Genomic DNA, 27,172 nt, shown 5'->3' on the forward strand with positions numbered 1-27,172 from the left:
TTTACTTGTCCCATTTTATTTCATTCGTATAAGTTAATTATGTACAAATCGGTTACAAAAAGCACTGACAATCGCTATCAAAAAGTTTTTACTGCAATAAATAAATTTATAAATAAATGGGTGCCTGTAGCGTCACAACCTTGACATCTAACTGAACACATTTACTGCAAATTAAATTATAAAAAGGAATACAATAAAAACTTACAGAAAAATAGTCTTAACAGATCATTAGTTGGTAAATACTATTCATTCAATTTAGAGCAAATAAGGTGCTTTAACTTCTGAGAAAATTAAGTAGGCTATTTAGGGGTTACTTGAACTAAAGTAAAACTCTAACAGAGATTAATAAAAACCAAAGAACATGTTTTGACATCCCGCAAATCCAATTTTGGCAAAGCTTAGCACAGCACAGCTTTTAACCCTTTGATTAATGACTACAACAGGCCTTACACAGCTGTAATGCCATCTCAGTGCCAGTCGAACTAGAGGCGAAACCTCAACTTATCCTGCTCTCATACCTTGCCACAGAAGGTACACTTCCTCTCTTAAAAATTGTATCTCACTCGCTATTCCAATTACTCCTCCTAGCATCTTGCAGCTAGGACAATCGAGACATGATGCCATCAGGGAAAATACGCATGGATCCTCCTAGCCCCAAAATTCTTGTAAACAGTAAACTCGGACCCACTTAATGGTTTTATTGAAGAGTTAGGCGAAAGGATGGAAAAACTTGATTCCACACTTTTGCCACAGAATCCAGTCATCCAATTTTAAAACTAACAGAAAGTGCATGCGTCCGATGCCTTAATTGTCTCTGTACCCTTCAGTGAGACTTGCTTCTTCACAATCCAAGTTGAGTTCCACAGCCATTACTAGACTTGATTCATTCATCAACCATGTCCAGCACTGCATTTCAAGCCTGTGCTGTGAACTGGAGTGTGATGTAACCATGATTTACAAAATCCAGTAAGCATTTGTTATACTTGCAAATTAAACTTTTTTTGCACAAAGAAAATTGTTATTTTGGCGGTGGTTGGGCTTCACAGTGCTAAAATTAGAGTCTCAACCCGTCTATGTGAGGAAAATTTCCAAATGAAAGCATTGTGCTGATATTTTTGTAATGTTTTATGAATATTGAAAAAAACTTAAATCTTAATCCAAAAAACTTGGATCGAAGCAAATCCAGCTTAGCTTTAACTGTGGAAGACCTATTGTACATAGTCAGTAAATTGAGGGATAAAACATACTAAGCTTAATCGAGCTGATGGGTGCCATGCGCTGGCTGGGCAAACGGGAACCAACTATCATCTAAGCATTTTATATTTGCCATAGAACTCACGTTCACTCATTCATTCAACCTCATTTCAATTTTCTCTTCCAAGTTCCTCTAAAGTGAGTGATAAACGTTGCACATGATGGAGATCTCCAAAAAGCATTTGTACAAAGGTCAAAAAATTTTACAAACACAATTAATGCTCTGGCTTATTTTATAAACCCAATGAGCTAAATTCTTGGGTTTCCTTGTTATTGTCCTACATTTTTCCCACTACGAGGCACTTGTTCACCATTTGCAATACAATATGCCTTTTGCCTACACTCTTGCCCAAGCAATGATTTCATCCTCAATCGAATTCCAACTCAAGTATTATTGATTTAGTAGTGAATCAAGCTGGAATTGCTGAGAAGAATGATTCACAAGATCCTTTTAAATGGTTCCACTGATCATGCTTACCAAAGCACACTACACGATTAGCTGCAGTGAGCAAACAAGTCTCAAGTGCCATTCTTCATACTGGAAGGTTAGAGACCTGCAAAAAGATGCAATTTCCACACTTCTGATTCCAGTGGAATCAATGGTGCATGAAAATTTCTCTTTTCAAACTCTCCCTTTCACCGTCACTATCCTCATCACAAAGGCCTCGTCCAGATGGGCATGCTTCCCAACCTGCGGGGGAGCAATGCGATACACTTTCTGTTGACAATCGGTCAAGAAATCCAACCAGGTTATGCACGAGGATCTCATCTTGCTGATAACGTGTTTGAATTTAAAATTCCGTTTTCGACATTGCAGCACGTACGAGGGGCAAAGCTACACTTCATGCAGTAATTTGGAGCACCAAGAATAAAGTGTACATATGAACACTCCTTTCTTTTACAACAAAATATCTTAGCAGATATAATAAAAATCTATCTTTCTTACCCTGAAGTGTCATTTGGAATGTGCCCTCAGAGTAAGAGGTAATCCATTCATTCAACCAAGGATTAAGTTCTGCAGCAGCCTGAGAAGTAGTCTCCTGCGCTACAGAAATAGTCCTCAATTAATACTAATACTGTAAATTATGGTGAATATGTCCAGAACAAAAACTTGAAATTGCTATGCTATTACTGAACTTGAACATGCCTGTTTGCATGCATACAGTTAGGCTATTGCCTAAAATTCTATCACAAATTTACACTATAAAAATATAGTACCAGACTTTGAAGATAGCTCATTTTTTTACAAAAAAATGTATTGAAAACAACCATGGCATTGTGAAACTGACAGCCCATAGTTGAGATGTTACCAACGTTAAAGTCCCATCTCTGAACCCCCAGCATCCCTGAAACTTCTATTAAGCACCACAATATTTTGCGCTCATGATTGATGTTGATGGTGAATTTTTAATCCTTCTTTGAAGTACACTATCCCATCTGTCATTTTTTTTAATAATAAAGATGCCATAGTGCAAAATTTAAATTCTCAACCAGTGCCAAAGAAAAATATGATCGTCACGAAGAGCATCATAATTAACAGAAACAAACTCTCATGAGCCATCATTAATGACACAAATGCTGTCAGTGATGAGACGATTCCTTCATTTCACGGCCCTTGGTCTCGATGGGCAGGGAAATTGAAGCAACAGCCGCAAGTATAGCTGCAATGGCATAAACCGAAATGGCAATGTCTAACGATGACTTCAGCATCACCTGAAAGAAAACCAGCAGAGATTACTTTTATAAATGCCTGTCTCATTCAATGCTATGCCCAGAAGAGGATAGATTACATGATTATGATAAATACATACAATGATCATGAAATTCATCGCAATGAGCCAGGACAAAAGAGTATGGTGATGCACTCTATTTGTCGTTGCATGATTAAATACGTGCATTGCATTCCAGTTCGCTGTGCTAATCAGTGCAAAAGGATTCTTTCAAGGGATCATAAGTTTGGTTGGCAAGCTATTATCCACTTGAGCATCATTACATATCATCCTCTTGGGGCTATAAAAGCTGCCGGGTTTCACATTAGCCGGTTGGAGGGCCCCAAGGGGTTTTATTCATTCACTTCCAATCAGTAATTATTGGAGATATTCCTTTAGGTGGACCACTTAGCCCTAGTACGACAATCTGCAACATTGGCTCACAAATAAATATTTGAAGGAGAATGTTAATTTAAGTTTATTTATTTAGAGCAAATGCAAACCTATTATTTGTTATGAATTCACCAGATTCAACAATTTCTTTTCTACATCTTTCACAATGGCCGTGGATCACATGCTATCACTTCATTCCTAAACTTAACCACATTGCTTATTAGTCAACTAGTTTGCCACAATAAGTTGGGTGCCTTGAAAAGTTAAAATGCCCACTGAAATAGGGTTAGCCAGGTGTCTCATGAGTGGCAATTCACAAGAAAAAATGTTTCCAGACATTTCAGTTCCTGAAAAGCATTACAAACTTTCAATAGGTTTGTCCATCAGGATACGACACCAATTGGGTCAAGTCAATGACATGTGCACCACATAAAGGTTACACATTGAGCTAACAACACGGCATGAAATTTAATTTTTGCACAATAGATATTTGAATAAAAATTTTATGATCTCTCTTTAATGCAACACCCTCGTACACAATTTTAATCACAGCCCAAATAATATTCTCCTTATTTGCCATTCCATAATTGGAATGTGAATAATCGTAATGAGCATTTGCAATGAGTGGTAAATGAATACTCTCAAATTAACTCAAGCATTTTAACCAACAGCATTTATCAAATAGCAACAAATGAGTACATCATAACTGGTAAACGTGAGCTAAAACAATTTTCAAGTGACAGTAATCAAAATCAACCAGATATACAACACATAAAACTCCTGCATAAATATTCATAATTGAAACCCATTAGCCATTGAAAGATCTATTTTGCAACCAAATCAGAAATAAAATGAAACTTGCATGCACTCTCATTGGCTGACCAAGTTGAGAGAGCAATCACACAAAACTCTTTCTTTTAACAAGTATTGCAATGAAACACCACCTCACACCAAAATGCACAACCTATCGGCAAATAACTCACATGCACCTCTCCCAAGGTTCCATGCATAGACCTTGGCCCATTGTGAAGGGCAAATGCATTATTCATTTACCTGAGCCACATATGGGGTCACCATGGCCCCGAGCCTGGCCATTGCGCTGCACGTTCCCACGCCAACAGCCCGCAGTGGTGTCGGGTACACCTATCGGTAATGATTCAACTGTTAATGAAGTGACAAACATCAGGGACGGAGGCACATTTGTCAAGAGTAAAACTGTTGCAGGCCTTACACTGCGAAGGCTTTTCCGTGTGAACCTACCGACTTTCAGATGACCTGGCAAAATGCTTTCTTTCAGAGCAGCAGAACTACTACATCACATGAATAATTTAATTTTCATGTGATACAAGTATTTATGTTGATATTAACTTTACAGGTATATCAATTTTTGCAATCACAGAAGACATGATTAGCAGATATTACAAAATACCATCACATTTGTGTTGGTACCTATTACAACACCATCGCTGGCATTGTTTCTCTCTCAATCTCATCACCTCAAATGCCCACAAGTGTTCATGGTGAATGAACGACTCATGATATTAGAAAAAAAAATAAAATCTGTAGTTAGAACACTGACATGAAGATGGCCAAATCATTTGAAAATTGATGAACACACCCGAGTCCGTGGAAATGACAAACAAGGCAAGTAGGAAGATAAATATTAACCATAGTTTTCAATAACATAGCGCTCCAGCCGTAAACAAATTACATTTTTCATAAATGTAAGTTTTTTTAAGGCTGGAGCACAATAAATTAAGTTTATTCATTCGATTTTTTTCATTAATTTGTGCACGGGTTAACAAAAATCAAATTTTTCACAAAAGGAGAAAAACATGACAAGAGGAAAGGAGAGTAGGAAAGCAATCATCCAACGTCATGAAGGAAAGGAACAGTGGCACTCATGGCACACACAGCCAAGAGGAGGAGACGAGTCACATATATATATTACATTAGGTAATCTACCGGTTAAGGTAGGTTTTTGGATGGACATAAGTAATAATTAAATAATTTGTGACCCCTAGCAAAACACAACATCCTACTTTACATCAGGTCCCTCTTCAGCTCTGAGTACTTCCTTCCTCCCTTCATCCCGTCCAACATCCGTATCCTGTTCCTTCCCTTTCCTCCTTCCCAGCAGCAGATTCAAGCTTACACACCTGGTACATGCAAAAATGTATGAAGTACTCCAAAAGAGAAGGTACAAATATAATTTACAATACATACTTATTGTTAAAGTATGTTTAGAACCTTTGATGGGTTTTCAAATTACCTTATACTAGTAAAATATTTCCATACTAAAAACTAATCCACATTAGAAATGGATTAATCTGTGAAGAAGAGAAAGCAGTGATGCAAAGTTTGAGAAGGCATTACAGCAACCCCTTGCTAATCCTGAATGTACGTAGTAAGGGTGTGAAGAAGATTAGGCAAAACCTGTACAATGCAGGGATTTGACACATGTGATCTTATGGTATTATTTTCCCTCACTGCTCTCGTGAATCCATGTTTGGCGACATCTATGAATGACTTCATGCAATCAATTGGAGTCTCCTCCTCGATTATATAAGATCTCATTTATAGATGAAGCAAGCTTACGTAAATAAAATACATCACCAATTTGCCCCAAAATTTAAGGTGGCAATAATTCAGATAGACCTTCAAACAAAACAATGGTATTCCATATTCAATGGCATTATTCTATTTCTTTTATCTTTAACCATGCAATTTATTTTATTTTATTTATTCAGTATAAGTCCGAAAACAGCACATTCTGGCCTTTACATCGAACTATTAACAACGATAACAATGGTCACATTTACAAACACCCAAGCCCTAGGTGGAGGAAAACTCACCCAGGCGGGAATCGAACCCGCGACCCTTGGAATAGCAGCCAAGGACGTTACCCCGCCGCCACCGGGGTCGGCGATCAATTGATCATGTTTTCAAAAAATGATAGCTTAATATGTTGCATACCAGGGTATTTACATGGGTTTTAACCCTCCGTTCTGGTGGACTTCTAAAGTGCAGTTTTTGAGTATCTATTGCTTCAATCACCATTACTTTCTTAGAAATTGAAAATTTTCAATGGCACTTTGAATATAATACAAATAATTTTAGTATTTCTTCTTTGTGTGATACCCCATGAAACACTTTCCTTTGTGCAATGGAACATTGCAAGAAGAGCACACACACACACACCTTGGCTCCTTCCTAATTTTTCTCGAAGCACACACTTTGCACCTTCTTGAGTGGTATTTTTTCTTCCCTTTACCCACAATAGGAACGAGATGATGTTTACTAAGGTCCCTCGAGAGATGATCCCTTCAAGTAACACGCTGCGTTAGCTTATCACCACTTTCGTCCTCCAAAGATGACTCTCTACGCCTTTCATGAACTTATTGTACTTCAAAATGCAGATAGGGTTTCTGATTGGCAGTCCTGTGATCCTGTCTTTTGGCTGTGTATCACCCATCCTGGCACTGCGAATAGTATTAATCATCCTCGCCTCCAGTTTTCCTTTCACAATCACCAGGAGAACTTCACCTTTACGAGAAAATGTGCACTGTGCCTTTTCCATTGTTTTTGCCTCACTCTTCAATGTGGCAGGGAGCACTCTATTTGACCCGATGGTTCCAGCAGAGATTCCTGGTGAAGTATTGCTCTTCATTGGCGCTCTTATCAGAATCACTTTCACTTACCAAGAGATGAGTGAGTTTTCTATTTCTGACCTGCACTACAATAGCGGAATCATTTCCACTCTCTTCGCCATACTCTGATGGCACATCTGACAAGTCTAAAGATCTAATAAAATGTCTTCCTCATGCAAAGCACTCTCTTTCCTATACGATGCCATTACATGGAATATTCCTTTAAATATTTCAAAAAATACAAATTGAGAAAACCAACTCGCAAAGACAAACCAACACCAAAATCGCAATCCACCGGGACTCCAGGAAACGAACTGCTCACGGCACATCAAGAGAAGGAACAGACCCGCACCATAAAATAACTCTGGGCGGTTCATCATTGACCCCCTCATTCTTTTCATAATGAGGTTTTACGTTGATGGAGCAGAGCTGAGAGTGCATTCCATTAGCCAGGATTAGAGCTCGCAAGCGAGGAAATGGTCCTTGAGGTGACAGAGATGAGGTTCCTTGCAGATAGCACAGCTACGGCCATGTGGATAAACATGTAAAAAATAAAGAGGCAAGGCGTTGGGGTGCCGGAGAAAGAGATGACAGAAATCTCACCTCCAAAATGAAGAGGGACGACGAATAAGTTTCAAGCCGTTGACATTGAAGTTGCGTGCCATCACAGAGAAAAGGTCTGGGATTCAAACACGGCTAACACATGTACAATCATTACTTACAATCAAATTACTTAATGAAATCAAAAAACATCAAGTTACGACTGCTCCCATTAAGAAACATGAAAAATTACCACCAAACATTCAAATAATGTTAATTAAAAGGTGTTTAAAATGATGCTCCTAAATTACAAGAATTCTTGTTACCTATACATAATGTGTTAAACAAATTCGGTGCTAGTTTCCCTTGCAACATTCAGTTGCAATGTTGCCATATGTGGTCCCAATGGTTCTCTGGCATACTTTAATTTTACCATTCACCACTGAAATATATTTACATGTATAATTTGCTAGCAGCTAAAAATTTAAGAATACTACAGTTAATGCTGTTCAATGCAGCAGCATTGGGGACACTTCTGCCACACTATACTTTAGTAAACCCAGCAGGCTTCCACTGGTGTGAATGGAGTAACAAAACATGAGAATTAAAACATTTGCTTCCATTTTCTGTGAGGACTCAGCTTGAAGGAGACGAATGTTTAGAAATGTATGCTTGCTTCTAATGCAAGATGACCAATAGAATGGCGTACTTCTTTCTTCCTCAGGAAATCTCAGGGTTCCATAACATATGGAGCGAAGATATTATGGCACCAGGCCCTCGTTTTAACTCCAGCAAACCATTGGTACATTGGTCGAATTCTCACAATGTAAAGAGATGTCACCAATTATCCCCTTCAAGGTTGTCAATATTACCCCAATTCAACGCTTAGGTTTGTGGCTTGGGTCAACGTTAGCATGCCGAAGCACGGACACCCTTTCTTTACATCAAGGAACCTCGGATGCACTCCATAAACCTTGTGCATTTCATGTCCAATACTTCAATTTAGAGCCACTTCATCTGCATCATAGAGGTTGGACCACTGTAAATAACATTGTCATCGGTGCTTGCAATTTTTCTGCAAATGGTTCATCAGCATTGGCTGGGTCCGGATTGGCAATGGTTCAATGTACATGCCTCTAGTCGCACATTTTAGTTTTTAATGCTTTTATTGCAAATATCTTGCCCACCCCAAAACCGTCATCACCAATCACTACCTGAGGTCACGTTCTCTGCATCCAGCGTCATTAGGCAAGTGTTTCATGCCACATCTAGAGTGGCAGCGTCATGCATTTTGACTCCATGTCATTGCTTATGGATGCACACCAATTTGCCATCTTCTAGGTACATAATTTTCTGAACCTGCCCCCTTTCCATTTTGTGGAAATTTAATTCAAGCCAAAGTGCAAATGAATGGACATTAGTCTTCTTCTTTTCCAGATTGGCTATAAAATAAAAGAAATTATTGGGCTCTACAGCCTCGTAAATTAACCAAATATAAAGGAAACTCCTATGGCCATAATTATAAATAAAACCCTAATTACAACGATAGGAGTTTTATTTCATCAGATTGGCTATGTTGTATAGACTGAAGAAAACTCTTATAGCCGTAATAATAATTAAAAGCCTTATTACAACTAGAGTTTTCTTTTTATTTTATCAGATTGGCTATGCTGTATAAAGTGATAGCAAACTCCCGACAGCAATCTTCACATCCAATTTGACCAGACACTTCACCTTGTTAAATGCTCAAAGTTACATTATATCTTACTGCCACCCTTCTATAGTGCTTCTATCAAAATTGCTTTTTTTTCCTTGCCAGAAGATCCCATTATTAATGAGTACAAATATGGAGAGTCACAAAATAGCATAGAAAGAACTAACCATCTACACCCAATGAATGTGTTGTGTCTGTGATATGTGCCGTATTTAGACGGCTGTGTGGCTGGTAGATTCAAAATTTCAAATGCACAACAGGAAAATTGATGCATTATTCAAATATTTTAACTAATACCAACTCTGGGGAACTTCCAAGCAATATGTATTTTCCATCAGCGTATAGCAATGCCTTATCTCATGACCCCCTACTAAACCACCTCGCACTAAACCACCACACTCCATCTGGATTAGGTACGAGTCTTGATTAGCTATGTCAAGATTAGCTAGGTCTGGATTAGCGAGGGTTTACTGTACACACCTCTAGTTGCACATTTAAATTTCAATATGTGAAATTATGATTGATAAAAATAATTTTCTTACCTTAATGCAATCCAGAAGCCATGCTAAGTTCAAAGATTCATCACAGATAATACCACCACCTTGGAAGCAGAACATTTATCTTCATTACCAACCATCAGAGGGAAGAAGAAGAATTATTAATTTTTATTAGTTGTCATATTAAATAGTTATCAATTATTCAATATTATTAATGCCAAAATAAATGTCGGGCATGAGTACAAGGTCAGAAAGATTATGACTGCACTGTGCAGTTCACACCGGAAAAATGTAAGACCTTCAATGAGGAAAGTGAAATTTAAACATTGAGAATTATCCAGGAGTGGTGTGGGCTGCAAACTCAAACATCTCTTTTTGACTCGGCTGCAGTCATACATGCGTCCAGGAGCCAGAAATCTTGCCAGCAGCAGTGGGCAATGCCTGAATTTACGATAGCAGAGTCCCGAGATGACTAAACTAAACCACCAGCTAATCACCAACCGCCAGCCAATGAATGACATCCCCGCCCCTCCCCACCTCAACTCAACTCATAACACCGTCTCTTCACCATGGAGCCACCCCCTCTTCAAGATGGAGCCCAGTTCCTAACCATTTGAATGCCATCTTCTTTTATGATTTTTTGGTCATATGCTAAGTACTTTTAAGTTTTATGGTCCAGTCTCAGCAAAATATCAATCGATTTTTGAGTGTTTCAAGAAGTTGTAGAGTGCCTCGTGCTTAAAGTTTAGATCAGAATTTGTTTGTGGAAAGACAATGTGACGTGATGCCCTTTTGGTGAATGGAATATACCACAATAGTGAATGCTTACACATCAGCCATCCAAAGTAAATTTATTTTTGAGAGCTACGCTGAGGGCACTTTTTATCTTGCAACTAAATGGCAAGTCATATTGAACTCAGCCTTGGAGAGCTACTCGTCCGTCATCCCTTATTCTGTGACCACCCTCGGAAGGAGTTATTTTCCACTCGATGCCTACTTCATGAGCCCAACTACCACCTGCACTGCAAGTGCTCTGAACGATGAATTTTCTTGTGGAGTGCATTTCAAGACATTTAAACAGCAGCAGCATCACATAAAACTGCCGACCTCGCACAAGCAGAGGACCAAACACGCCAGGAGCCTCACTGAAGGCACATCCTGCTGCGGTTCTCACAACCAAGCGCTATTGCCTACCGTTGGGAGCGAGGCACTGGCGGCCTTCTCCCCATGTTCCTACTATCTTGAGTTGCTCACACCAACAACCACTCCCTGCCGAGTGTTAGCAAGGGGTTAACAAAGGGTTTTCATGGCACATCCTTTCTCATCCCAATGCCGAAGCTTGCTCACATTGCCTTCACTAAAACTAAGCGACATTTCACTACTACCAGTTTGTCATGCATCAAAGACATTAACTTTTAAAGTGAATAGGTTTTCAAAAAAATATGAAATATACAATGTAAACATTAAATATAATTTTTTTTAAATAGAAGACAATTGTATTTACACATTTCAATTAAAAGTTACCTAGAGAAATAAATGTCCAGCATAGCATTAACCTCCATTATTTATGCCCGATGCTACTTTCAATTAGTGCAAGTTAGAACCCCAACCCCATTGCATAGCAAAGACAAAATGACTCATTTTTTTCATACTTGCCTCCAACACATAACACATTGTACCACAAGGAATGTGGCACAGCCCAATGCAAAGGGCTTAAAAATCAGACCAATGTGTTACTCCACAATGAATAATAATCATTAAATTGTACACGGTATCACAGAGAAGTTTGCCTTTAACTTTAAGAGGTGCCTAACGCTAAAAGACTTTAATCATTCATGCTCAAGAAATACTCTATTAATTTCATGAAATAGCAGTTATTTTAACATCATGCATTTGTGTACATATTTACAATACCATTATTAAATATTACAAGAGACACAGTACTGTACAGTAAAGAGGAGGGCAAGGAAGGAATTTAGGAGCACCTTGAAAGCATTTTCACATCCCAGCAATGCACACGCAGATGGGTGCAAACCATATTAGAACAAACTTACCATCTGAAAATCTTGTGTCATCACTCTCTTGTCGAGCAAACCATTTCACTTTCATTTTTAAATTTAATAAAAGAGGAAATCTTTCCTCCGTCATTACCAGATGCCCTCCATTTATCTACTCCTCCAAGCCATTCTCAAGGCAATATTTTAGTCTAATGGGCAAATAGCTAACTTATATATTCGCCAGTCTGAATCCCAAGGAGTATATGGAGGTTCAATATGGAAGTCTTAAATTTCATTTGATGAGTTCATCGTGATATAAAAGGGGCACATTAATTTAAACTTCCACCTTAATTTTCCACTCACGTAACTTGGAATACTTTAACTTTCTCCTAACTTTTAATTTTCCGGACGAACCCTGTAGGTGGTTACTGGAAACGAGACGTGGGTCTTTGAGCATGACCTAAATATAACCCCTTTGGGTACCATTTTGGACCGCTGGATTATGTCAAAGAGGCTGTGACAAGGTGCCTGAACAAGGCTCCTGTTGATGCCTTACAGGAAGCATACCTTGACTGGCAGAGGCACAGGTATTGGTGTGTCGATACATTAAGGTGCTCTCGTGAAGAATTTTACCAAATTATACCTTAACCTGCAATATATTTTTTCCTCAGATTTATTCCACTTATTCTTGGGACCGACCTTGTACTAGAGAGCATAAATGCAGGGACCGCCTAATTCAAGAATTTTATCATCTGCCGTCATTCAAGTGGGCACGAAGTGGGTTCCACCGAATCATGCAAGACCACTTATTCTGACAAACGCTGACCTGGCCGAGGAAAGTCGAGAAGTCTTGCCCTTCCATTCACAGCTCTTCCCTCCCCTCATTCACTCTAAAAGGCACTACTTTACATAAGATGAAGCCACTCCAGGGAAAATGACACTGTCTGACTGATAGTGCCATAAATGGGAAGCCAGCAGCACATAACCAAAAGAGGGAAAACCAAAATGTTAACATGAGAGTGCCTCTTCCCCAAAGAGAATGGATGCAACGATATCATTATAAAAGCCACCATCTTCGCAGCTAAGCTAGGGAGCAGGGATAGTGAGAAAAAGGGTGGAATTGATGGAAGTGGGGGGGCCAAGTAGGGAGCATGTTTGACTAGAAAGTGAATGCATGATGAATTCGGTTGATCTTGTTTCCTACCCCAATGCGATGCATTCCCACCTGCACCCCTTCATTCACTTTGCGCCTCACCCAGCCGGACGATATCTGAAGAGTCAAGATTTAATGCCGGGAAGAAATGAAGCAGGCCAAACTTTGGTGACCTTAAAATACTGCATGTGCAAGGAATTCTTATGATACAGAATGAACAACTCATTTACACCCAGCACATATTTACTTTCTCTTCCGGAAATGTTTAGGTTAAACTTAAACTGCTTGACTAAACCAATAAACTCAACAATATGCATTGACTGACATTCCCTACCGGTGTCCTTGGGGGAGGAGACCATTGTGTATTGCATGTCCTGGTGGCAGTGGAATTTTGCCTTCTTGCTAGTCAGAAACATTCCTAAGGTGCAATTGTTTGTCAGTTGTTAGTATATGTATTTGCATGCAAGTAAGTTGAAAGGATTTTTACATGAATGCATATGCCACTGTGGCTATAGGTTTGCATGGATATGTTGATTTTGCATCTGGTTTTGTGTCCTTTTACAGATGGTGACATAACACCCCCCACCACACGCCCTTGTGGCGGCTCGCGGGATATTATGTAGCTGTAGATGTGTGCCAATCTATGTGTGTAAAGAGAGAGTGAAATGCAAGCAAATGCTTACTTGAAGAATAAAATATACCAAAAGTAGATTCTTGAAGTTTTCACTGTGCCCACTTCACTTAAGCAACAACAAAAGTCGATCTTCAAAATCTACATTTTAAACAAGGGTCATAATACCAGTGGCTGTTGGACATAAGCACTTACCTCAGGTGTATAAACGTATGCAGCTTGAAATATTCCAGCAATGATGCCTCTTGAAATAAACAGCATTATGGTCAGGAAGGAACGACTGGAAATGAATCGGAGGAGAAATTATAAGCATCAAGGCTCAACAAGGCCATTTCAAAACACTTAGATTGCACACCTTATTTCTCTAAATGCAGTCCTCATCATTCTTGCCTAAAATATTTGTTAAAATGTAGGCGGAGGGTGAGACTATATCTCAGCTGAAAAACATAAGCAGCCCACAATAGTAACACCACTAGTAAATACAGGTTTACGGCACCTAAAATTTCAGAGTGTTAGAGGACAAATCGGTAGATTATTAGCTAAAGCACTTGGCCAGACATTGAAGGATCCAGGTTCGAATCCAGGTCAAGGTGATGATTTATACAGTTTGAAAATGTTGAATTTTGATGTGCATTAGTGGATGACTCCGTTAAAAAAAAACTGTCTTGGCATCTCCTGCAGTGTCTTTGAACTTAGTGAATACAGGTGATGCAGTGGAACCTTGTAAAACGAGCACATTGCAAAACGAGTAATTGGCACAACGAGCAAAAGCATTGCGGGGAACAATGACTCACTTGGCGAGTGACTTTTTACAAAAGGAGTGATGAAGAGAGGGGGATTCCCAGAATTATTGCACTCCTGCTACCTCAGGTTATGTTTAGCACTCGTTCCATTAGCATCTTAGTGTCATTGGTGATCAAACACTTTTCCAAACTTCAGTTCAGAAATAATATTTATGATTTTTTTGTGCAAAGATGGACAATAGTTTGCTCATAGTTTGAAAGTATCCCAGACGAAAAAGTGCCATAAGATGACAGCCATCAGAGAATAAACATAACAGTAGAAATGAAAAGTGAAATCATTGCAGAGGGAGAAAAATGCGTGATCAAGGCTGATCTACAGGGTTCGTCCGGAAAATAAGTGTACTGATTTTTTCCCGCCGCTCCAGGCACGCCCAGCACCGCTCTGACGGGCTGCGATTGGAGGGAGGTATGTTGGCAAGCGACGCTGAAAAAGGCAGTCGGCTCTGAGCTGTGGTGTAGTGAGGAGCTCTGTTAACGCGAACCTCCACGCTCGACCCACGTCACGGAACGCGATGCCGAAGTTTTTGGAGCAGCGTTATTCCATCAAATTTGCGGTAAAGCTTGGGAAATCGTCTACCGAAACTGTCGGTATGATTAACCAGGCTTACGGGGAGTCAGCCATGTCCAGAAACATGATCTTTCGGTGGCACAAGATGTTCGTGGAGGGCAGAGAAGAGGTCGACGACGAACCACGGCCTGGACGCCCATCAACGACACTCACCGACGAAAATGTGCGAAAAGTTCGCGATGTACTGAACTCTGATCGTCGTCTTAGTGTTCGGATGATAGCAGAGCAGTGTAATGTGCCAAAAACAATAGTGCACGAGATTATTAGGGAGTAATTACAGATGCGAAAAATTTGTGCAAAGTTGGTGCCGAAAGTGCTCAGTGATGATCAAAGACTCAATCGTTTGGAAATCGCGACACAACTTTCGGATCACTGCAAAAATGATTTACAGTTTTTAGAGAACTGTTCTGTTCCCGAAGATAAATAGGAGTTTGAAAGGAACGCGATACGGGACTTTGGACGCCGTCAAAGAGGCCGTGACGACGTGTCTTCGAGAGGTTCCCGATGATGCCTTCGCGGGAGCGTTCCAGGAATGGGAACGCCACTGGAACAAGTGTATCGACTCACAAGGGTCCTATTTTGAGGAATATTAGCTTAAGATATGTAAAAGTGTAATAAATTTTTTTTCCTGAGCTCAGTACACTTATTTTCCGGACGAACCCTGTAGCACGTACATATAATTGGTCAACATCAGCAATTCGCATTTACCTCACGAACAAGGACAGCATTTAGGAATGGATGCTTCAAAGGGAGTGACAAGAATATCTATGCAATGGTCATGCATTCTTAATGATGTCTTAAGGTTGCCTCTCATATGGACACACAAAAATCAATCGCAATGCAGCAGTATTAACAAGAAATTCATTTGCGAGAAGATGAAAGTGATTTCCACAGACTTTGATAAGATGGCACCAGGTGCAACCATTGGCACCTGGTGCAAGTATTGGCACATTAGTAATATTGACCACACACAATTGGTAACATCGAGAGTTTGCTGCATAACACACACATTCTCTTATCAGGCGTTGATGCATTTCGCTGAGCTGCAACAACATTCCCTCAACTCCAGGAACTCATAAAATCTAACAAATATCCATTGTTTAAGTAGAAAATGAAATTTTCAAAATTCCTATGCTTTGCCACGCACTCAATAAATGCCTACGTTGGAATCAAAGTAGAGCAATACTTACTTTGGTGTGCAAACCAACAGGAAACAGATGCACACTCCAAAGGAAAGAAACTGCACAGCCATTGTTTTCTTGCGACCAAACTTTTCAATCACAAGTATTGTGGCAAATATACCTGTAAATTAAAAAAAAACAAATGACAGATAAGATGCACACCTAGTATAAGGTTTGTCCTGTGTTCTATGATACTCAGGTATTCATGGAGGTGTGAAAACTTTGTTGCATAATTATTATCATCATTACAACAAAGTCTTAAATTGATCATTTAAAAAACTAAATTGAAAATTTTTGAAATGCAAACTTGTGTGTGTAGAGGCATGCCTTCATCATGCATATAGGAAATATCTAAAATAACTGTCCAAGAAAGATTAAATTAGAATAATTTAAAAATTGTAGGTAGTGTGATCTGCGATTTGCATCAATATAAATTCCGTAGTCAGGATAAAGGCAGCCATTGCACAAGATATAGGCTAAGCCGTCATGCCTCTTACATATTCAAAACATTGGCTAGAAATCACTGTCGAAGCTAACGTTATGTGGTCAAACATAAATTCACTCAATGGCAGAAAAGTATCATGAACCAAGAACAATCAGAAGGGATGAATTAAAAGAAGAGATGAAATGAGGACATGGTCATCCCACGCCATTAACTGGGAAAGAAAAAAACATCTTTCAGATTTAACATTGGTTCCTGCTGGAGGGTAGTTTTGCACGGGCAAGGATGGCATCACGGATATTTTCAGTCATACGAGGTTAGTGAAAAAAGTACCAGTGGCAATTTTTCTCTGCCACGCTCGTGAAGTGCTGAATTCCCGCCAATTGTTGTTGAGTGTGCGCACGACCGCATTGATAAGATGACAGTGCTCACCATCATCACTGAAAATTTGATGATGCACTCCACTCATCTTCAAGGTCTAGAGAGACGACCAAGAGCAGAGTCGAGTGTCCGCTTCCAAAGACCTTCTGCAATGGCATCGTGACGATTTCCCAACCCACTTACAGCCCCGACTTTGCACCAGCAGACCATTCATTTTTCTCAAAAGTGAAATCCTCCCTCATAAGACCCTACCATTGGACCCTAAGTGCCGTCAAAGAAGCTTGAACGCATACCCTTAAGAACCTTCCAGAATCCACCTACCAGGGAGCCTTCGAGTGGTGGGAAAGCCGCAGGCGTCAACGCTCAAGGGAAGAAGTACATTGGAAAAGTTTGAGACATTACAGCAATATACGAAATAAATCTATTTTTCCAAAACTTTTCCCAATGCTTTTTCCCCAAAACCATGTACGTGAGTCCTCACAAATGCCACTCGCCTCATACAATATGACGTACTGGGCGTATGAACACAGCTTGTCAAATGTTTTGATGAAATAGAAGAATGAATCATGGCATTTTACCCCAATCTCAACCTCTACGTCTTCTCAAAAGAGGTCAAGGAATTGAAAGTAAATACTCCCAACAATATTAAAGCCGACTATAAGGTTTGTGAGGTGATACTCACTAAACAGAGATGCTGAAGTGTAATGGCTACCACACCGCACCAAACGCCCACTTCAGAATTAGCCGATTCATGGCCAACAGCTTTTGTTAAACATTTCAAGGCCACCAAGAGTTAATCATTGAGAAATTTGAGTGGCCAAGAATAAGAGAATACATATTGCATGAAAAAAGCATGAGACACAATGACATACTTTACTCTTTACTTATAAAATATTCTAAAACTAAAAAAGCCTCTTATTTGGATTTATGGGAGAGGATGTACACGAAGATAACATGCGAGGAGAAAGGAAAGCGTAGAATAAACGTGATCAAAATCAGAACTTGGAATGTGAGCACCCCCTTAAGGCATGCAAAACTGGAAAACATGAGAAGAGAGATGGAGCATGACAAGACGGACATTATTGGAATTAACAAAGAGGCGGGAAGGATGTGGTTGAAGAACAATGAGGAGAGACTACTTTTATCAGCCAGAAAGAGAAGGAAGGAACGGAGTTGGATTTATTGTAAATTAAAATACAAGGGCTTTTCTCAGCGAGGTAATGCACAACAGTGACAGGATGATATGAAGATAAGAGCCTACAACCAAAAACCTTCTAGTATTTTGGGTGTATATACATGGAAACAGGCGACTATGTTAATGGGCAATTTAGAGGAAGTGTATGAGTGAAAAGATAAAATGAGGAGAAACAAAGGGCAAGCATGCTGCAATGTTGTAATGGGTGACTGGACCGCGAGTACTATGCAAGGAGTGGCAAAAGGAACAGTTGGGCAGTACGGATTTGGAGAAAGGAATGGGAGAGGTGATGGATCGGTAGAGTTCTGTAGGGAAAATAAGTGAATAGTTACAAATACATGGTCTGTTTAAAAAGTTCCTGAACTTTTTGAAGAGCGAGCCTCCAGTTGGTTATTTATTTAATTCACTTGGCAGCCTTGTGCAAGCGGAAACTTCCCGAATAACCACCTTCAACCACTTTCCTAATTATTTACAGCCATTAATATGAAGGGGTGCTTACGGAGGGTGGTGGAAAATCGGATCAGCTGAAATGAGCTCTTTGAAGGAGTAGCATAGTTCTGCGAAATTCTGTGTGAAACTCTGAAAATCCTTGACGGAAACTTTGGAATTGATTACCAAGGCTTATGGTGAGAATGCTATGAAACGTAATGTGCACCATGAGTGGTTTCCCAGTTCAAAAAGGGGTGGCAATCAGTGGAAGGCAATGACCGTTCAGGAAGACCATCAACGTTGACTGATGACCACCACATCGAGGAAGTGAACAATCTCATTTGGGAAAATCAACCTTTGTCTATCAGGGAACGTACAGAAGAGAGTGGCATCTTGATTGGTTCATACTATGTCATCCTGAAAATTCATGCCTCGTCTGATGACAGCAGACCAGAAACAACACTGAGTTCAAGTCTGTCGGGAACTGTTAGATCGATCCGAAGAGGATGAAACCTTGTGCACGATTGCAATAGGTGATGATTCATGGGTTTATGGATATGACATTGAGGCAATAGTGAAGCCTTCCCCACAATGAATTGGTGAAACAACCCCCACCCCATTAAGCCATGTTTTTATGCAAATAGGGTTGTGCAACACAAATACCCACCTAAAAGCCAGACAGGCAACACCAAGTTCCACCTGGGGCTTATGAAATGCATAAGAGAGAGAATCAGGCGAAAACTGCCCCAACTTTGGAGGAGCAGCGAGTGTTTTTTACATCACGACAATGCACTGGCTCATTTGTCTCTCAGAACTCTTTTGAGTTTCCTCCCAAAAGCAAAACCACCGTGCTTTCCCACCCACTCCACTCGCCAGACCTGGCCCCATGTGACTTTTTCATGTTCCCCAATCTAAAAATCCCCACTCAAAGGAAAAAGGTTTGAAAAACCAACCCAGGGATGGAGAAAAAGTCGACGGAGGAGATTATGAGCAGTCTGGAAGAAACCAGGACTGCTTCATAAAGTGGAAACACCAATGGGATAAGTGTATACGCTGAGGAAGAGACTACTTCGAAGGGGGGCCTGACCAATAATTTGTTAGTGAAGTATTTTTATGTAATATATAAAGTTTGGGAACCTTTCGAATAGACCTTGTAAGTTTCCACAGAATGTTATAAGAATGCCACCGTGCTCTGAACCTTGGTGATACTAAAAAAAAACAAATGTTTGACATATTACCTGGAAATTCAGCTAATGTTGTCCAAAGAAGATCAATGTAATCGGTGGTATTCAATTCCCTGCAGTCAGCCGCACAGGTATCGCCACTTGACCCCCCAAACGAAGCAGAGCAGAGACTTTCGGATGCTTCAAACAGTTCAGTGGTCATGAGCACAACTCCATAGTAGCAAAAGGCACACGAAAGCCTGAAAAGGTTTCAGAGATGATGATTAACAAAACTGCTTCCATATAGATAAAAGAATGAAGAAACTCTAGTACAATGCACTTTCTCTCATTACACCAAATAAGGAGCCCCGTGTGGGGCAAAACTATTACAACAATTTTCACTCTGATAACTTCTCCCTGAGAAAGTGCTCTCGTGCCCACTTGAGTGTGCGCCCTCACTTGTTTCCCAGCTTCAAACTTGCCAGATAAACCAGAGGAGAAGAGAGGTCCGCCGCATTTCTGGGATGAGCAGGTCCCACACTCGGCCCCTCTGGTACAGGCTGCCCCCATGTGGGCTCGTGTCCTCCAACACCAAGCGCCCCAGCAGCATATGGTGACCGTTCTCTGATGCAACCCGCTTCAGGGTCTCCAAGGCCTCGTCTGCCTTCCCGCTGGCCATCAGGAAGCGAGCACTCTCCGGCAGCCACTGAAACGAGAACATCAACTCAACTAAGTTAGTTGCCCTATGAAGCACCCCGCTTTCTTCTTGGAGGACATAAACCTTCCCAACAAAGAACTACAAAAAGGGTCATTGGGGGCCATTAATTAGCGGCCCCGAGAAAGACATGCATACCAGTGAGAAGACTTACGGGACAAATGCACACAAATGCAATTAAGGGAATGGTGGAGAGTCCTAGGAGCCACTTCCAGCCGAGTGTGGGCATCACAAGGAGCGCCAGCAGAACTTCAAAGCATGCACCAAGGGCCCAGAAACACTGCGGATAGAACAAGCAAGCAGACGATTAAAAAATGTGCAGCATAAATATTTACAAATTCCAAAGGGCATACTATTTCAGGTAATCCATGATATCTACTGCCACCTCAGAACATGCGCGTAAAAAGTTTGACAAAATAAACTTAAACAATTTGTAACATCCAGTTAAGAAATTATGATCCTGAAATCATCTCAAATTAAAATGAAATTATTTTCCATAAAAGCACTATATTTAAATGACGTTTAATGAGCTCTCACAGCCATATCAATGTTAAATAAAAGGGGAAAGGAAAACTATGGTCTTCATTTTGCATTACCTCAAATGTACAAATTAAAACAAAATAAATGCCATAAATGCATGCCTCATTGTGGGGAAATTTACAATAAAAAAGACAGCAATAATAGTCCAGGTACATATGAAGAATTCGGACAATAGCTCGAGGCCAAGTACAAACTGCCTCAAGCCATGAAGTAGCTGAATAGATTGATTGAAATAAACGTAATGTTGATAGCACATGGAAAAGAACATGGAAAATAAAAAATGGAAGAATGCATCAATTTCAGTGTGTAAAACTCATTTGCCTTGACAGGGATTCGAACCTGGATTTCCTCGATGTTCGGTCGGGTGCTTCGGCCAATAAAGCTACCAAGGCATCCTCGTGCAATCCAAAATTTTGGGAGCTTAAAAGAACATAACATCTTCCTCCTTTATGGCCCCACAAAATTGAGGAGTGTTAGAGGATGCTTTGGTAGATAAATTGGCTAAAGCAATCAGCCAGACATCAAGGGAATCCAGGTTGGAATTCTGGTCAAGGCAAATGAGTTTTACAATTTGAAATTGTTACATTTTAATGCATAATACTGGATGACTCCATTCAAAGTTCCTGTCGTGGCATCTCCTGCAGTTCCTTGAATTTAAACATTGATGAAGTTATATACAGGTAGCTGTAATGTTAATAAGAAGACGTGAATGGCTATGCACTTTTAAAGAATTTCGAATGCAGAGGAAAAAGATTATGATCTGGACTTCAAAGAGCTTGGCCACAAATCACACATCAACATCATTTCTTTTTTGCCTCACATACCATATTAGCAGAGACATACATTTTGCATCATACAGTTACTATGAATAATTATTTCTAGTACATGCGAAGTTCAAAGTCCTCCCATTGACTAACTCCCGGAGTTCAAACTGCTTTCTTCCGAAGAAAGATATAAGAGGGATGATCTGAGGCTTTCCTGGCGAATACTGTGCATGAAGGCTTCTTGGGTTTCGCACCAGGTCAGGTTGGGTAGCACCAACGTTTCGACGGCTAACTCCGCCATCGTCTTCAGGGTGAAGTGACATTGCCGGGATTGTGCCCAGTATTTATATGTTTGGCGTGGAGTCCGCTGTCTCGTGATTGGTCGAGACGCTTGTTCTCTCGATTCCGCGATCTTTTTGAGTACGGGTTTCCATGCGTTACTAATCTGGAATCCGTTGTCTCGATTTACCAGGTTCTTGTTCAATCTTATGTGGACTCCTTCTTTGACAATCCGGTCCCAGTATCCATTGGCCTGACAAAGGACCTTTGTCTTGGAGAATTCTACTCTATGTTCCTTTTCGATGCAATGTTCTGCCACCGCCGATTTCTCGGGGTAGCATAGTCGGATACATCTCTCGTGTTCAATGAGTCGCTTTTCCACTGTTCTCCCGGTTTCCCCAATGTATGATTTCCCACACTCGCAGGGGCTTTCGTAAACTCCAGCTCTTTTTAGATTCCGGTCGTCCTTCACGGTGGATAAGAAGGATTTCAACTTGCTCTGAGGTTTATGTATTGTCTCCACCTTATGTTTCTTAAGGATCCTGCCAATCTTATTCGATATGGTGGACACGAAAGGGATGCAGGCTCTGGCGATGGGTTTTTCTCCTTCATCCTCTCCGGCTTCTCGAAGGTCCTTTTTAGGGCCAAGTTCCTTCCGGTCAAAAGGACCTTCGAGAAGCCGGAGAGGATGAAGGATGAAGGAGAAAAACCCATCGCCAGAGCCTGCATCCCGTTCGTGTCCACCATATCGAATAAGATTGGCAGGATCCTTAAGAAACATAAGGTGGAGACAATACATAAACCTCAGAGCAAGTTGAAATCCTTCTTATCCACCGTGAAGGACGACCGGAATCTAAAAAGAGCTGGAGTTTACGAAATCCCCTGCGAGTGTGGGAAATCATACATTGGGGAAACCGGGAGAACAGTGGAAAAGCGACTCATCGAACACGAGAGATGTATCCGACTGTGCTACCCCGAGAAATCGGCGGTGGCAGAGCATTGCATCGAAAAGGAACATAGAATAGAATTCTCCAAGACAAAGGTCCTTTGTCAGGCCAATGGATACTGGGACCGGATTGTCAAAGGAGTCCACATAAGATTGAACAAGAACCTGGTAAATCGAGACAACGGATTCCAGATTAGTAACGCATGGAAACCCGAACTCAAAAAGATCGTGGAATCACGGAATCGAGAGAACAAGCGTCTCGACCAATCACGAGACAGCGGACTTCACGCCAAACATATAAATACTGGGCACAACCCCGGCAATGTCACTTCACCCTGAAGACGATGGCGGAGTTAGCCGTCGAAACGTTGGTGCTACCCAACCTGACCTAGTGCGAAACCCGAGAAGCCTTCATCCACATATAAGAGGGATGTATACTCTGCTAGTTTGCACAGAAATGAGTTTGGGAGGAAGAATAAGGAATTGGACAGGAACACTTAAAGCAAACGGTTGGGAAGGGAAGATGGAATTCAGTTAATTTGAGATCAAAAATAGTTTGAAAGGACCTCAATACACATGCCTCCATGCATTGTGTGCAAATATATGAATATATCTCCTCTTTGAATATCGCAGAAGATTGAACCACCAATGTCTTGGCTATAAGCATCCAGCAAATATACTTGACACACATCATGTGCTCATCATTTTCAGTGAAAATTCACGTTAAATTATGTATAACTATGCAGAGAAAATGAAATCATTCCTTCAACAGTCCAATTCACAATCATTCATGAATATGTAATATTCGTTAGTTTCTCGCTGAACTTCTATGAAGTTCATGTACATTAAATGAAGAACACAATGTATTTTTCCATCGTTCTTCATTTTTGTACAACTAGTTTCACGCTGGAGGGTCATCATCAGGCACAAATTACTCTAGTTGCAGTCAATTTATGTACCATTCTTGTGGGGGAAGGGGTGGGTGAGAGAGGGGGAAGGAGAAGGGGGTGAGGGGGGTTGCGATCGGCGTTGATGGGAAGGAGGAGAGGGGTGTCAAGCGTCAGGAAAGGTGATTGGTGGGTTCACAGGGTAGGGGGGGAGGGTAGTTGGGTCTTTCCGTGAAGGAAAGAGATGCTGCTGGGGGAGAGGTGTTCAAACAATAAATCATTGACCAAATGACCCTTTTTCAAATCCCTTCTGAGTTCCAGCCCTTCCCACTCGTCCACGAACCTGACGATGATGCCAAAGCATTGAAAGTAGTAGTAGTACCAAGATGAAGAACAGTGGAAAAATGCATGGTGTTCTTCATTTAATGAATATGTGATATATATTTAACAAGTATGTTACAAATATAACTCACATCTAACAAAACGACACACTTAGCCCTCTGCTTGGTGGGAAGAAATTCAGCATACAAAGTCACTCTGCAAATAGTAAAGACATTCAAAATAAAGAGCCTTACACAAATTCATGCAAAAATATTAATGTTAAGAAAAACTTAAAAGAGTACTCATAAAATCAAAATTTTTAAAAAATCAAATTTTTAAGTAACAAATATCGATATGCTCATCAAAAGCATTTTAATTATTCATCACAAAGAGTGGAAATCATTAAAATCACTCCAGAATATTGCATTTCATTTTCGTAAGAAATGATAAAAATCTTTAAGAGTAGCAATAAGAAAGTGAGGGAAGTAATGAGCAACGTCAGTTACATCACTTGGCAATTGGAAATATAAAAAGCAAAGGAGAGGCAGCATTTCTGAAGGCACATTTTTCACTCTGCTTGTTTCTGCATGTGACATATGTGACAACGATTTGTGTTTTGCTCTGCAAAAAACATCGAACTCTTTTTGAAATGAAAGCACTGAGAAATGTAGCAAAAAGACCATGAATGATGCCTGGAGCCTGTAGTGTGGAAATGATTTGAGTACGAAAGAATTTGACCGTGAGGAATGGTTCCATGTCTCTGCATTGCCATGTCAGTCTTGCTTTTCAAAAAGTCTGGTTAATATTGAAGAAAGGTGCTTCCATGCTTGCACTGCCAAGACTTGAAATTGGACAAACTTAATTTTGATGATGTGCTAAAATTATCAATAAGGGAGCACCGGAATACCATCGCATTGGTTGGACTCCATGAACGAGACTCTATCCCAGACCCTTCTCTCTCCAAAAGATGTTCAACTCAATTTCATCACACTACACAAGCCATTCTCTGAAAGATTTGAATGTACTCTAGATGAAAAAATTATTCATACAACTATTCATAGCATGCCTGTTCTACATTTTTCTGCATCTAGAAAAGTGTAATGTGTTATTGTTCGTTAGCTTTTACCTTTCAACCTGATCCACATGAAAACCTGATTCGATGTAGACAAGTTGTCTTGAAGTTCATGAATTACGATGCTTACAAATTTAAGGGAACCATATTTCAGGGAACCACTGTGAGAGATTGGACTACTGATATTTGAGGATTGGAAACAGAAGAATAATCAACAATTAGCAGAAGTAGTAATGGCATACGTACGATTGAGGCACACATCCTATGGCAAAACCAACTAGTCCTCTGAGAAATAATATCCATAGATAGTTTGGGGCAAATGAGCTCAATAATCCATAGTAGAAAAGCAAAACCGCACATATAGTCAGTGCCTGAAAGAAAAATTTTGCAAATGAGTAAAATGAACAAATCCATCAACGTAAAAAGAAAGCGTTATGTAATAAATGGAACATTGTAAACACAACCACTTTCTTTTAAGAAAGTAGAATATACTAAGCCCAGCCCAGCTACAACTTATGAAAAACAAAATCAACCACCAAATGACAATCATATGTCAACTTTTATTTACATTAGGAATCAACAAGTTTGTATATTAAGCAACAAAGTCATTTATTTTTTCCTTCACCTGCTTTCTGCCGTACTTATCACTGATGTTTCCCCAAAATGTCGAACTTAGCATCATACCCAAAAAGACTACCTGAAAGTACAAGAGGAGTGTAAGAAATTTTATTCAGACTCTTTTCGGTGACGACTCACTCATTTTCAGGCGAATTTTCACTTGCCGTGGTCGTTAAGGCCTGCTGATACTGGGTTATATTCCAGTCGCAATGTAATGCTGGCGATAATATACTTAGAATTGTCATTTCCATACTGTCAGCCATCCAACACAACCCAGTAAAAAGGGAAAGCTTCACTTGGAATTTTCCGAATCCAAAAGCATTAACGGCTTGTGTCACTGTAAACGTGTCTTGGAGAAAAAGTGATAAAAACTATATTGATCAAAATGGAATGATTCAAAAAAATAAACCCTGGCAAAGTGTTCTTTAAATGTCAACTTACCATCTGGAACCACGGACACAGTTGACATTTCAATTTCCAGATCTGGATCAGGTATGTTATCGTTGAATTCATCTTGAAGTACGTCGGGTCTCAATGTACTATCAGTGTCATTGGCCTCTGATAGGCCATCAAGATCTTCGTAAGTAGAAGAGTTTGGCCGTCTAATGGAACGACTAACCGAAGACAATAAATTTGCCATTGCTGCATCGACTTAATTTGCAAACCTTAAGCCGTCGAAAGTAATTATAAGTTGTTTGCGAAATAATACAAATGACTAAATGATTGCTCCCGTCACAGTACACTGCATTGTATCAAAGAGGAAATAACGTTAATTAAAAATCTTGAAGCTATTCACCGACAATTATTGGGTCCACTCCAGGTGTAGCACAAAGTGACTTCGTGCTTCTAGCAGGCGAATAAATTTTAATGCCTGTCATTATTGATAGTCTGACATACAGAGATTTACATAAGAAGTATACATTCTAAATTGTTGCCAACACCATACCGGAAATCTACGTCACTACTAAAAGGTGAAAAGCGAAATTTTTCGTAGAAAATGTAAATATCACCTAATTGACAGTAACATTCGTTAATATAAAACATCGCCGTTAAATGCAGTACCGGTTGTACCCGGAATTTTTATGAGGTGGTTTTAAATTGAACCTATCAAAATATTTTGGTTTTTAGGACTTTCTCTCCCATACCCAAATATGGAAGTGTGATGCTGCTTCCGTTTCACTGCTAGTTCGTCAGGTTTTATGTAGTCCTATACCGCCTTATCCCTTCGTGTGATTCTGAGGAGTGAGTTCAAAGAAAATTGTCCTTATGACACCGAAACATTCGTTAACGTGATATTTATTATAATTAGAAATATACTTTAAGGTAAGGC

General features: G+C 40.0%; 1 protein-coding gene across 1 annotated transcript; it reads right to left on the reverse strand.

Annotated features, from left to right (window-relative positions):
• Nucleotides 1-4: 4 nt before the first annotated feature.
• On the reverse strand, nt 5-26,770 carry LOC139686016 (synaptic vesicle 2-related protein). Its single transcript, XM_071583112.1, has 12 exons — nt 26,284-26,770; nt 26,007-26,191; nt 25,850-25,921; nt 25,471-25,595; nt 24,305-24,368; nt 20,570-20,695; nt 20,183-20,406; nt 19,776-19,960; nt 16,100-16,211; nt 13,734-13,818; nt 4,410-4,499; nt 5-2,967 (listed from the first exon to the last, which is right to left on the reverse strand). The coding sequence occupies exons 1-12, from the start codon at nt 26,480-26,482 to the stop codon at nt 2,836-2,838; spliced, it is 1,599 nt and encodes a 532-aa protein (XP_071439213.1). The 5' UTR covers nt 26,483-26,770; the 3' UTR covers nt 5-2,835.
• Nucleotides 26,771-27,172: the final 402 nt, after the last annotated feature.

The sequence above is a fragment of the Hetaerina americana genome, unplaced genomic scaffold (genome assembly GCF_022747635.1).
Source record: "Hetaerina americana unplaced genomic scaffold, ioHetAmer1.1.p SCAF_126, whole genome shotgun sequence".
Lineage (NCBI taxonomy): Eukaryota > Metazoa > Arthropoda > Insecta > Odonata > Calopterygidae > Hetaerina > Hetaerina americana.

Coding starts and splice junctions, on each gene's coding strand:
- LOC139686016 (XM_071583112.1), bottom strand. CDS start 26,482: ATGGCAAATTTATTGTCTTCGGTTAGTCGTTCCATTAGACGGCCAAAC. Junction 25,596..25,849: donor ATAAGTACGGCAGAAAGCAG/GTGAAGGAAAAA, acceptor TTTTTCTTTCAG/GCACTGACTATATGTGCGGT. Junction 24,369..25,470: donor ATAGGATGTGTGCCTCAATC/GTACGTATGCCA, acceptor TACTATTTGCAG/AGTGACTTTGTATGCTGAAT.